The sequence below is a fragment of the Mycena indigotica genome (genome assembly GCF_014461135.1).
Source record: "Mycena indigotica strain 171206Taipei chromosome Unknown Mind.scaff0001, whole genome shotgun sequence".
Classification (NCBI taxonomy): Eukaryota; Fungi; Basidiomycota; class Agaricomycetes; order Agaricales; family Mycenaceae; genus Mycena; species Mycena indigotica.
In genome coordinates, this window is record NW_023503000.1 from 5,735,810 (window position 1) to 5,748,474 (window position 12,665).

The 12,665-nt window shown below is 49.6% G+C and overlaps 4 protein-coding genes across 4 annotated transcripts; 1 reads left to right on the top strand and 3 right to left on the bottom strand.

Moving 5' to 3' along the window:
• Positions 1-538: 538 nt before the first annotated feature.
• MIND_00160800 (PCI-domain-containing protein) lies at positions 539-2,223 on the bottom strand (the record flags this gene model as incomplete). The annotated part of the gene is made up of 5 exons (XM_037358533.1): positions 539-673; positions 723-1,512; positions 1,560-1,896; positions 1,955-2,151; positions 2,201-2,223. The coding sequence occupies 5 exons, from the start codon at positions 2,221-2,223 to the stop codon at positions 539-541; spliced, it is 1,482 nt and encodes a 493-aa protein (XP_037226443.1).
• Positions 2,224-3,035: 812 nt separating this feature from the next.
• Positions 3,036-4,668, bottom strand: MIND_00160900 (uncharacterized protein; the record flags this gene model as incomplete). The annotated part of the gene is made up of 13 exons (XM_037358534.1): positions 3,036-3,107; positions 3,155-3,284; positions 3,335-3,345; positions 3,393-3,575; positions 3,619-3,625; positions 3,676-3,685; positions 3,735-3,866; positions 3,913-3,973; positions 4,121-4,146; positions 4,197-4,229; positions 4,276-4,357; positions 4,403-4,427; positions 4,478-4,668. 13 exons carry the CDS (start codon positions 4,666-4,668, stop codon positions 3,036-3,038), a joined length of 963 nt encoding a protein of 320 aa, XP_037226444.1.
• Positions 4,669-5,971: 1,303 nt separating this feature from the next.
• MIND_00161100 (Glyco-hydro-79C domain-containing protein) lies at positions 5,972-8,430 on the bottom strand (the record flags this gene model as incomplete). The annotated part of the gene is made up of 10 exons (XM_037358535.1): positions 5,972-6,135; positions 6,187-6,734; positions 6,784-7,098; positions 7,124-7,151; positions 7,201-7,474; positions 7,528-7,790; positions 7,845-7,922; positions 7,972-7,986; positions 8,032-8,055; positions 8,106-8,430. The coding sequence occupies 10 exons, from the start codon at positions 8,428-8,430 to the stop codon at positions 5,972-5,974; spliced, it is 2,034 nt and encodes a 677-aa protein (XP_037226445.1).
• Positions 8,431-8,717: 287 nt separating this feature from the next.
• On the top strand, positions 8,718-12,565 carry MIND_00161200 (uncharacterized protein; the record flags this gene model as incomplete). The annotated part of the gene is made up of 20 exons (XM_037358536.1): positions 8,718-8,820; positions 8,869-8,962; positions 9,007-9,163; positions 9,216-9,484; positions 9,532-9,655; positions 9,703-10,185; positions 10,233-10,370; positions 10,415-10,502; positions 10,552-10,653; positions 10,700-11,040; positions 11,084-11,186; positions 11,235-11,317; positions 11,368-11,491; positions 11,542-11,847; positions 11,895-11,906; positions 11,944-11,967; positions 12,028-12,152; positions 12,202-12,301; positions 12,345-12,412; positions 12,458-12,565. The coding sequence occupies exons 1-20, from the start codon at positions 8,745-8,747 to the stop codon at positions 12,563-12,565; spliced, it is 2,925 nt and encodes a 974-aa protein (XP_037226446.1). The 5' UTR covers positions 8,718-8,744.
• Positions 12,566-12,665: the final 100 nt, after the last annotated feature.

Here is a 12,665-nt window from a genome sequence, read left to right on the forward strand (position 1 = left end):
TCCCAACCTATCGTCTCTTGCCCCATAACGCTTTTCGGATGTGGCAACGTTCCTCTCTGTCAGCAGGCTTGTTCGCCCCTTGACCCGACATCCGAAATTGTGAACCTGACTTTTGACCCCCCTTTACCCCGCAACACTCGCCGCCGTACAACCGCAACCCCCGCTGTCAATGTCAGCGTTCATACTTCAAAACCTTTCAAATGTCTTTCCTTCGGGTGTAATCTCCGCAGGTCAAAAAATTCATCACCAGAAGCATCGGCCACATGGCTGAACGTGCAAAGTCCTCAAGCTGAAGGTTCCGCTATCAAACGTCCTTGAAAGATAACAGTGTCGAAAGAAATGATCCAACTTGAAGCGATGACAGCACAAGATCATAGAGAAGAGAATATCATCGTACACATCGACCGGGTGGCAGAAGGGTTCGTGGATAATGACCTTGCCTTTCGTCACGTCTTCCCAAGTCTTTTTGTGGCCACGGAAGTCTTCGCAGCCCAAACAAAGGAGAGTCAAATGCCGATTTTTATTTCGCGATCTACTGTCAAAATCCGTCGCCCATGTCTTCTTCGTCTAGCTCACCTTCTTGGATCTCCTTCGCAAGCTCCTTCTCCCGCTCACGTGCACCTTCAGCGGCAGCAAGCTCTTTCCGATGGGCGTTGAGCGGGAAACGCATTGCCTACAGACCAATCAGTCGCAACCCAACACCAAGCATAAACACATCATACCTTTACGCTCTGATTGTGCAGTTCGAGACAGTAGCCGATACGTCTCGAAAAGACGTCTGCGACCTCCGGCCCATATCCGCTCTTCTGACTACCGCACTCCATCCACCCTTGAGAATGAACGATCCGGCCCTCGATGACACCATCACGAATCGCCTTGCCCACGATGTACTCGGCATCTTCTTCCGAGTCCAGATGCAGTTTGACACAAATATCGCGCAGCGAAATGCGTGAATATGACAGAGACAGGCGGCGAATGCCCGTCTTAATCACGTTTTGCCGCAGCCTAACGATCAACGTGATCGTCTTGTCGGCCTCAAACTGGCTGGCGTGTTTTGCAAGTGTAGTCTGGAACTGCGAGAGGGAGCCAGTGCGGACCGCCTTGACAATTTCGAAGTAGGCAGTCAATGCCTTCTCAAGCACCGGATGGCGGAAGAGACTGCGGTCGGGAATGTCGCCCATGAGCAACTCGACCACGACAAAAAGCTTGTGGACAGCCTGGTAAAATCCTGGCGCAAGCTTTGCTGTCGGCGCGCGACGAATAGCCTGTTGTAGATTCGCGTGAGCGTCACTGTAGTTGAGTTGTACTGCTTTAATGCGACCGAGGTAATAATGATATCGCGCAAATTGAGGATTGCCCGCAGTAGCTGGGAATGTTGTCTTCGAGATGAGTTTGTCTGCCTGGTCGTATAAACTATATTGCAAATAGCTGCGAAGGAGACGATTGATCAAGGACGCCTGTGTCTCGTCATCGCGTCGAAGCGCTGCTGTTCGTTGGGCAGCGAGGAACAACCTATGAAAGCTCGTTACTTGGCATCCAATAAGAGCAATAAACCGTACGGTCGTGCGTCAGCTAACTCTGCCGCGACCTCATATGTCCGTTCTAAAGCGTACCAAACTTTGGCAGCAATGGGGTCCATACTTCTCCGATTCAGTGCTTGCATTTTCTCAACAGTTTGGTGCCCGAGCTCCAATGCCTTCCTGTGCGTTTCAGATGTTGCAGTGAAGAAGTGCATCATGAGTAGACGGAGGTAAATATCGACTTCAGGTATGGGCTCCGCTGTTTGAGCTGAAGCGTCGGTCTTGGTCGCGTCAACCTCCATCGCTTCGGTCGTAGTTGTTGCTTGCGATGATGCTGCAGGTAGCCATGATAGTAAAGACTCTTTGGCGAGTGACTCTGTGAAACATTGATAAGAGGCTAACCCTTCTGCCAAATAACAAAAAAGTCTACACACCTTTGGGATAGACGTCCTCGACAGCATTCCTGAGAACGGTATCATCCAGCCTCTTCCTAAGCGCAGCCATCGTCCTCAACGCTCTATGCGCGAATCGCGGCTCGATACTAGACACTGCACGCTCTATAAGCCCAACATTCGCTTTGATTTCTTGGAGTGGTGTTGGTGGTGGTTTTGGCTTCTCTTCTTCGTCTTTTCTTTTCCTTCTCGTCTTTCTTGTCTTTATCTTCTGTCTTCTCAACAGACTTCATATCGACGTCGGCAGGCATGCTGGGCTGACTGGAAGAATCTGGAGAAAGTGGTGGGTGACGCGTCGAGCCTCGTGCTCACGTGATACATTGATGGCTAGCTTCCTCCGCACTTTGCTGCAGCGATTTCGAGGCCGAGTAAGTCTTCGTCTGTAGCCTCCACAACACCTAACCCGTGGCAAGTCATACCTTGTAGGCCGCGACTTCGAAGGTATCAAACAGACTTTCACTTTGAATGAATACTGAGATGCAAAAAACCAGGAAACCGTTACTATGAACATCCCAGCGTTAACAATGGTGCAGCAGAAAGCCAAATAACGTCGTACGCTAATCTCTATTGAAGACCCTAGGCCACGACGCACGGTCAAGTATGGAGGGTCACAGGACATGCACAAATACATCGGAGGGCAGCAGCGTTTAGCAGGTGTGGTGTTTAACACCGGCATCCAACTTATGAACATGATTCAGTGCAATGGTCTTCGTGGTTGACACATACCCGCGCCGACCCACCAACGCTTGAGGTCTAACAGCTTTTCCGTGCTCACAATCGTTGCTCAACTCTAACTAGGAGCTGCAAGCCGATATGATCCGTCAAGAACGAATACGAAGGAACGTAGCGATTCTAGAAGCACGCGACAGTCCACAAATTGTTGAATCCGCTCCACCACTATCCTTACCTCGAGAATCTGGTCCCCCACCACTCGAATTACCGAAACCAGCTGTGCAACCAGCTGCAACCAGCGAACCCGAAGCTTGGACACCACAAGCAAGCTCGCGGGGATCGTAAAATGTGGCATTTACTTCAACCTTTGTACAAGTTATAATCGACAAATCTAGACGAGACTGTGGACTGGCGGATTGACCACATCTATCAACACCGAACGACGGGCATTTCCTGGATATATCTACTCGTCTCGATAACCTGGTGATGAACTCGCAGCGAAGCTCTTACCTGCAAAGACGCGCGTTTTTTCGTAAGACTCGTATCCGTGGAGCTATTTTCTGGGGCGGCGCGAGCATTCAGACTACTGAGCAAGGAGTTCGTGTATAGCTTGCAGAGCGGAATGTTGAAGATCAGGTGGCTTGTGCATGTTCAATTACCATACTGCAGACGGGAGTAAAGTAAACTGACAGCGCAACGGGCTAGTTCGAAGGTCAGCGTTTCGCAAGTACTCATGTTAGGAACTCACATCAGTTAGGAAAAGAATCAGATCGATGGTCGCGCACAGACTAGTTGCCAGTCCCGTTTGAACTGTCACTTGGGAATGGGGGTCATCAGGGATAGACCACCATGGTGGGGAGACGATGGATTTACTTCGGATGATCTGGTCGACGAGCATATCTGTCCCTGCGAGGCCGGTTTTGTGTGACTTCTGGTAATAGAGGTCAATGGAAACATCAGAACGCTACAAATACTGATACCCTGTTCAGACTTGGCCAAAGCAGTCAGGGACAAAATCGAAGGAGGCTCACAAATGAATGACTTCGTAGGGATTGAGCTTATGCTTGTCCATCTCTGACGAAACCCGTACCTAGGATAGTTGTGATGAAGATGTCTGCAATGGCGGAGGCTGCGAGCCAGATGATGACGACGCTTTCGAACTTGATGAAATCCAGAAACCGCGGGTGCATATGGACTTCAATGGAGGTTGCAACGCCTCCCGCTGTACTATGGTCGGCTCGCATTTCAGATCTCAAACAGCAACACACCAAACGCCACGAGCACAGAGGCTATAACCGCGCCGACCAACCAGCGATTTCTCGTCAGCACCTTTCGAACGTCAAATGAAAAGTAAGACGAGTTCTTATGGACGCGCCTTGACTCGCCATGCGTAATAGAGCTGAACGGATACAGCGATCATTGCCTATTAAAACCTCTGGTCAAGCTTAGTACTTTGACTGGTTGGAATGGACGCACTGTCATGACGGGATCTGTCGCGAATACTACCGCCTGCTATGAGATTTTGGGGCAGAGTCGAACGATAGGTTCTCACACCAGTTTGCACGAGTCAATTTCGCAACGTCGCCTGTGTAGAACCATGACGAGCGAATAAACGAATGGAGGTCACGGACCATAATGGACGATGAGGCATTCATACAGATAGGCAAAGTCGAATGCAGTGTTTAGCGTGTCCAGGACGAAGACGCAGAACACCTACCCTGATTGATAAGACTGCTACAACATATCTCGGCAACTCACGAAGATCTTTGTCCACGCCTTGTCACTGTTGGTTCGTCAGAAATTCATTGCTTTTTGTCAGTGGAAAGAATGCACCTTCGGTATGTGATGAAGTACAAATACGTTTGAATAATCATTATGCCTTTAAATTGGAAAGTCAAGCCGGTGGGCGAGGTTTTCATCAGTGCACGTGGCGTACCAAACAGAATGGAGTTGAAAAAAAGCCCAACAAACAGTGGCCCATGCGCAATCTCTGCGGGCCCGTAGGACTCGATTAAGCGCGCCATGAGAAATTTTGCACTGGGCGAGATTGAGAGCGAGACGAAAGAAAGAAATGTCGGTCTCTGATCCGCCGCGGCAAGGTTTCTGATGCAGCCGCGCCGGCTCCGGGCCGGGCTTCCGACTCGGCGATCACGCTATGGTCGTTGCGCAAGGTATTATTATTTCGATACGACCTATGCAAAACTTGGCTTTTCTGTTAATAGCGCACTGGCATGAGGAGCCTGATAAGATCCCGATGAGATCTAAAGCTAAGTATACCACAGCAAGGAAGCGAGTTGCACATTATGTACGGCTTAGCAGCCTGAGTGCGCATCCGCATCTGCTTCCAGTTATCGAATGCCCGGACTCGGAACCATCATGGGCATTCATCGTACAGTCGTGTGAAGAGCGCCACCGCCATTTGGTCTGTTGAAGTTTGGTGAACTTGAAATACATATTGGCTTCACCATCTGGAAAACCGTGTTCGAAGAACTCTGCCAGTGGCAGCAAGACGGACAGCTTGTCACGAAGAGGTCGAGCCAGAGTTGTCCACAGCCGCAATTTTCCAGGTTCCAGATGCTTGGTATGAATATGATCTTGCTGATAAGATCCTACTTGATGAATCATGGAGGGCCAACTGTCTGCCAATGCATTTCCTTTGAGTGAAGTAACAGTTACCAACATTATCTAAAATTCAATGGTATGGGTCAAAGAGAGCCCATCGTTACCTATGGGTACTGGTGGCCCAGAAAAATGGTCGCTGGCAGTTCAAGTTGCATACGAGAGAAGGTGTGCTAAGGTTTGAACAAGTTACAACACTGGCCATACTAGACAATATGATGACCCCAGCGGGCTCCGTTACCGAACGATCAGGCTCAGTTACCGAACGGCTATGATTCACCGGATACATCTACTCGTTCTGATTAGTCTGATTAACTGGATGCCAATGCTCTCACATGGAGGGACGTGCTTTTCGCGCTCGTCAGATTCGTATCCATGTCCACAGAACTCTTGTCTGGGGCGGCGCGAGAATTCAGGCTGAGCCAGGATGTCGTGTATAGCTTGCACAACGGGTCCACAGCCTGAGCGATAAAGAATGGCCCATGTCCGAACTCTGCTATGCCATAGGACTTGAGTGGACGCGCCATAACTCAGCAACTTGCAGCTGGGAATTGAGACGAATGCTCCATCTTCCCCAATCTGCAGTTCACCCAGATTAAAAAGCGAGTGCGAGTTGGAAGTAAGATGTGATGCTGACAAATCCAAGTCATGTGCTTATATATATTGACCCGCAATCGCAGCTCAGAGACAAAAAATCTAAACCGTCATCTACACCAACATCAATATTCCGCCTAGAACAAATCCCAGAGCTGTGATGACCGGTACTTCTACAGCACGAGGAGCTGCGCTTGGTGGTTTACTCGTGCCGCCCAGCCCATGATCCGCCATGCGGTTCCCATTGGACGTTGCCAATACAGAGGCATCGATGGTCGCTGAAATCGACATTAAGGTAATCTCAAGAAAGTATGAAGGACACGACTAACCAGTATTACGCGTCTTAGTGAGCGCTGTGGTAGTGAACGTGACGCTCGGCGCACCAGCCGTCTCCGTCAAAGCGCTGTCTGACAAGAAAACGAGCGCGAAGCCGGGGGCAGGGACTTCAACCGTACAGGTTTGCGCCGCCGCGTCGCAATTCACAGTCTTGATTTCTTCGGTTCCCATAGGCCTCCCGTCCGACTCGAATATCTTCCCGAATGTCTGGCCTGCCCATTTGATATCGCCCTTCTGGATAACCGACTCCGCAGAGAGGTACTTGACTTTAACAGACGACGGTGTCGTCCCACCTGTGATGGAGATGACAGCCTTGAGAGTGTTGGCACCGCTGGGGTCATCGACATAATTGAGGATCGCTACGCGGACAGGAGTGCCGTTCTCGTAGATTCCATAGATGGGGGTATGCTCGCTGATGTTGGCAATCGGCAGGTTAAGCACCTGGGTATTGTTCGATGGGCCGATGGCTTCTGCCATCACGAGGGCCGCGTAGTACATAGGCCCAACACTCCATTTATGGAATCCGGTTTCATTTGTGGGCCTAGAAGAGGTTAGTTTTGTGCATGAGTCTCATGAGGAGGAATACGAACGGCGCGGTAAAAGGATTGTAGAACACATTCTGTCCTCCTAAATGGAACATTGCACCGGAGAAGTTGGAATGCGCCATTTGGAGAGCATAGTCAAGACCCCATAGCGCAGCTGTAAATGAGTCTGAAATGCCCAAAAAGCCGCCGCAAGATGCGGTATTGGTTTCGAACATCAGGAATGGCTTGTTGACGGTCTGGGCAAAGGCCGTGCTGTTGAGGTAGGGAGCGATGAGGTCAACATGAGCCTGGTGAGTGAGATAAAGGTTTTGTACGTCTTGAGGTAAGGTAATTCCCGTTGCATTGGGACCGCCGAACATTCTGTTGAATCATGAGCCGTTGATACTTTTTGCGAAGTGGGTCACGTGCGCAGGCTAAACCTGTAAATCAACACTCGCCCAATTGACAGAATAACTCAGTTACTAACACAATTATCCCGTGGATATTTCTCGACCGCCAGATATGCGATGTTCTTGTCGAATTGGCCCACTATTCCGGTATTCCAGACATCCTCCGGCTTCCAAGCGTAATTTGCGATATTGGGCACAACAAGTTTGGATAGTGCTTGACCACTTGGATCGGCATTTGCTGTGGCGGACTGGCTCAATAGATCTGACATCTCTCCTTGATAGTCGAAAGGACCATATGGGTCAACGCGATGTTTGTGTAAGACATACATGTCGGGCTCATTTCCCGCCTGCAGGCAGGGTTAGACTGCGTATTGAGGTGCGGGCCAGAGAATTCACTCACCTGAAGTCCCAAAAGATAGTCTCCCAGTATTTTTTGGGACTCGGTGAGAATGTCAAGGTTGAAAGGTTTCGTGTTGAACCAAGGGATGCCCATGAACCAATGCACATTGACGAATGATGAGATATTGCGCATCATGTAGAGCAGGTCGAGGGTATATTCGAGGGGTGGGGTTTGCGTCGTCCCAGTCAAACCTGTGTAGTTCTTGGCAATGACGCGTCCATTCTCGATAAAATTCGTTAATTTGGCGGACTCTTGGGAATTGCCTGAGTAAGAGAATTGCTGAGTGCAACATAAGACTTTCTTGTTCTAAGACGAACCACCGACTCGGACCGTGACTGACCCCGCACGTTGCTGGATATTCGCCATCAGATTCAAGAACGGCACTTGAATCAAACCTGGCAAGGTTGAGAGTCGACCAGAGATCAAAGTCCTCCTCAGGCTTACTCGAATTCTTTCCCACTGGAGTATGTTTAGGTCATGCTGTAAATGAAAGACAACACTCACAAACTTGATTGCTAACCGACATCTCTACAAAACACGGTTAGTATTTGGCGAGCGGGTTGCCTCAAGATTTTTACCGATGGAGAAACCAATGAAAGACCCCTTCTGCTTTATCGACAAGTTGGGTGTGCCAGAGTTTTGCAGTTGGACTGGCACGGTGGTGACGATACCCGGTGTTGGGAGAGGAGGTCGAGCTATGGAGCTGGGATTGTAGGCTGCTGGTCCAGTATACGTTGCGCCGGGTGCAAGAGATGTAGTGACAAAGGCAGCTTGTGGGTTATTGCCCCCATAGATAGTAACATTGGCGAGAGTATGTTCTGCTAGCAGAAACACAGCTGAAAACAAAGCCAGTAAGGAACGAGGGTGCGGGTGAGAGCCCATGGAGGACAGAGAAAAGAGCATTCAATTATGCCTAATAATGGCCGAAAAGATAATCTGCGAGGGCTGTCAGGACTGTGCTCAATTTGACGCTCGATCTCGGTTTTTGCGGGCCATCCGGCGTTTGGTTGATGATAATTGTCGCGAAAATAGGTTTACTCAGTTGTTCTGCCAGTGATTGTGCCAGCATTTTACACATAGTTGGCGCTCCAGTAACTTGTCGGCTTGGATTGCCCGCGTCCGAGTTCATGTCGCCGTTCGGGAAGCAAACAAACCAAGTCACAGGGTGACAGTGCATTTCTATTTTTACCCTTCACTTTCTCGCATCACCGCAAGAAATGTCGCTTGGGGCAAAGTTTGAGCCCATTCCGCTCGGAGAGGACGATGAAGGAGATATGGAACCGGATACCAGCAGTGCGTTTTTTATTTCAGCGGTGGACAAAGATGTCGACTTCGGTGCAGGCGAGTCTGAAGACAACTCCGACAATGAGTCTGACAACGATGTATCGAATAACCACGACCCATCTACGGAGCTCGAAATTGAGGGCGACTTCGAGTGCGTCTAGTCAACCCGCAACATGGTCTTATATGAATGTGTAGTCGTTTGGTGGACCGCATCAAGCTCTCACAGGGTCTATCGACGGGGATGCTTACGAAGGATTGGGACCTGAATATGCAAGAGCAAGAAGCTCAGTTTCGAGACGACCTCAGAGCGGCATCTGGCGTTGGTAAACGACGCGGCAAGCAGAAGAAAAAAGTGTAGTTTTTTTTTCAAGACAACGATTTGATTCATTGACCGACCTTTGTAGGACCGCGCTTACGGACCAACACTTTCTTATGAGGTTAAATCTCTTCTTGGGGATGGAAACCAGGCATATGTTGACGGCAATATCCCCGAAACTATTCGCCTAATGCTCGAAGTCATTCGTATCGAGCCTCGGGCGGCTTCGCCATGGTCTGTGCTTGCCCAATGTCACGACGACATGGGCCAACACCAACAAGCTTTACAGCTGCGCATAATGGCCGCGCATCTACGCCACGATGAAGAGGAATGGGAGCGGTTGGCTCAGCAATCCAAGTATGGTGGCTGGTTGAAGCCGCTATGACACTCTAACTGTCCGACAGAGACCTGGGATACAGCCGACAAGCACTTTATTGTTTGGGAAAGCTCACGAGTCTTGATCCTACCAACGTTAACGCACAATGGGAACGCGCTCTTCTTTCCAAAGAATTAGGGGACTTCAAAATCGTAAGTGAAAGGTATCCTGCAAAAAGTATGTTGACATTGGTATCAAGACTCGTCATGCTTTCCTCAGCATACTGAAGCAAATTCCACACGATCTTAACATTCTCGCAGAGCTTCGCATGATTCTCATAGAATTGTCTGATCTCAAGACATGCACCAAGCTCTTCAAAGCTGCCTTTGAACATTACCAAGATCTCTATCCCACCGGACTCGGCCCTGATTCAGCGACACAGGAGGAGATACCTGGCGGTGGTTTTGGCTACTTGGAGGTTTTAGTGTTGGCAGATCTCCTCAACACCACTGGAGCTTACGGTCGCGCGGTAGACGTGATTCGACAAGGTATTAGGTGGCTCCAAGGCCGTTCGCAGCAAAGGTATTGGGACATTTGTGACGACGATAGGGAGTACGATGCTCCGGACACCGTTCGCGTCATCGAGGGAGGACCCCAACCCGGCGTCTTTCCGCTCGATATCAATGTTCGACATCGGCTTCTCATTGCCAGGATTAAAATGGGCGAGCTTGAGGAAGCCAAGGTTCGTCGGGTTTGTTTGCTTCGAAGATTCTATGATGACAAGGACAGTTCCACGCCGCTTCCATATTGGCAGAAGATATTCTGGACTATGCTCCGCTTTTCGTGGAAATCGCAGATGCGTATTTTGAGCGAGAACTTTATGGAGAAGCTCGGCCAATCTACGAAATGCTGGGTGCGGAAGCCAGTGTGAGTAGTATTTGACTGGGTATTCTCTCTGACTTGGGTTGCAGACCAGCAGTCTGTATATACTTTTGCAAACAGCAGCGTGCCTGCGTATGTTAAACGAATACCGCGAAGCTGCCGATGTTTACGAGTACAGTAAGTGGACACCCTCCTTCATCATGCCTCCCACTGAAGCGACATCCAGTCCGCGGCATCGAGCCTACTGATAACGACGCAAAACTCAAACTGGCCGAAATATACGAAATACTCAATGAACCGAGGAAAGCCCTTGAGATAGTCTATGAAGGTAAGTTCGGCATTGTTCCAATCCATGTCATACCGATTTTTTGCAGTTATCGACTCTCGAAGACGATCGCTGATCGATAAGACACTGGACAGCGATGCTTCACGGACAGACCAAGCCTTGTCTTCCTCACTCTTCCCGGAAGGTCAGCCAGCTGAGAAGACCGGAACATCTAAATCCACCAAATCGCGTATGACAACCGAGGCTCTGAAGCAGTTCGAACTCGAGATGGAAGCAGAAACCATCAAAGGGCACCAGAGGCTTATGGAGCTATATCCCAACATTCGGCGGGATAGTGAACCCAACGACGACGAACGCGAGTGGATCATTCAGGCCGAGAAGCTTATTGAAGCCTTTCGAGAAACCAGACAGCTCTTTTCCACCAGTCGAGTACGTATCACTATTCATTGCACCTTTACCTAAGTCAGTTTAGCAAGGGTTTCGAGGGCTCTTCCCCAAAAAAGCCAAGCCGACAAAAACTCGTAATTCCGAGGCGGATGAGTTGCGATTTGCCTCGCGATTGCAACTTGAATTGGGTAAGCTTTTGTCTGAATTCTTGGATCAGGACTAAGACTAGCCGGTAGAACCTGGGCGGACAACTAGATTTGAGAATTCGGATATTTTTCGAGGCTTGAACTTTCAACAATGGCTACAGCTATTCTTTCGGGTTCGCATTTTATCGCTCCAATATCTGATGCCCAACGTTCTTTTTCTCAGTACTCGTTTCTTTTATGTTTGCGTGGGCAATTTGCCTCGGCAGAGGAATTGCTCAAGCACATCCTCTTGTCAAACCCATTCCATTCAACGGAACTACAAGATTCGATCCGGCTGACGCTCATGGGTAACATTTCTTGACTCCAATCATCGTTTGACTGATACTTAATTTTTCAGCCTGTGCAATACATGCCAAACAACCTGCCGTCGTAGTGGAACAATTCCGCAAAATCATGACTGCACACCAATTCAACAACGAGCCACTACGCATCTTCCTCGCCGGCATGGCCAGCGGGGTACAGATGACGGATGCCTTTATTGTGTCGCCGCTACAAAAAGCTCTTTCGCGTGAAATGCGGCTTTCTAACATGGTCGCGACCAACCCCGAGGAGAGTCAAATCAAGTGGCTACCTAAGCGAAAACGATTCGGGCAGTCTACTACAAAACAGGACGATGACGACGACGGGGACCTACCAGACGACGGTACTCCGACCCCAGCAAATACAGAAACCCTCCCTGACATTGCCAAGAAATCGAATCCTGTGATTATCGCACTCTACGGACAGATGTGTGTGGCAGCAAAAAGCTATCAGAGCGCGCTATGTTCGTCAATGGATGTTTCAGTCTGTTTGGCTTCTGATGCTTCTCTCTCTCTCTCTTTAGTTTACCTTGTGCACGCCTACGAGCTCTGCCCAAGTGATCCGGTGATTTGCATGAGCCTCGCTGTTGCTTCACTAGGCCGTGCGATGCAGCGACAAGCGGACAACCGCCACAATCTGGTCGCACAAGTGAGTTGTAGCCCTTGTGTCCGAAATTTTGTTGTTGAATCGAGTTCAGACCATGGCGATGCTGTCCCAATATCGTCAAACGCGGCGCGAGGAGCCCGATGGTGTCGGCGAGATCGACTACAACTTTGGTAGGGCATTCCAACAAATAGGTGGGTTGTTATTCCTCTATTTAGGCGTTGCTAACTGACGCAGGACTGTTCTCGCATGCCGCCACACATTACGAACGAGTGTTGGAACAAGCTTCTAGGCTCGATTCGCGGGTAAGATCGTTGGTTCCCCGTTGTGCTCTTTGAAACTTGCTCTAGCGCGACTCGTTGGCCCAGGAGGCAGCGTTCAACCTTGCGTTTATTTATGTGACGACCGGCGCAACCTCTCTTGCCAAAGGAATCTATAGGAGGTGGCTCTCAATCTAAGCTTGTGGATGGCGGGTTGTAATCGAATAACTGTAGCCCTAGTTGTATTTTTCTACTTCAGAAGTTGGAGCTCTATTTCTGGGGAGGAGCCGCGAAAAAC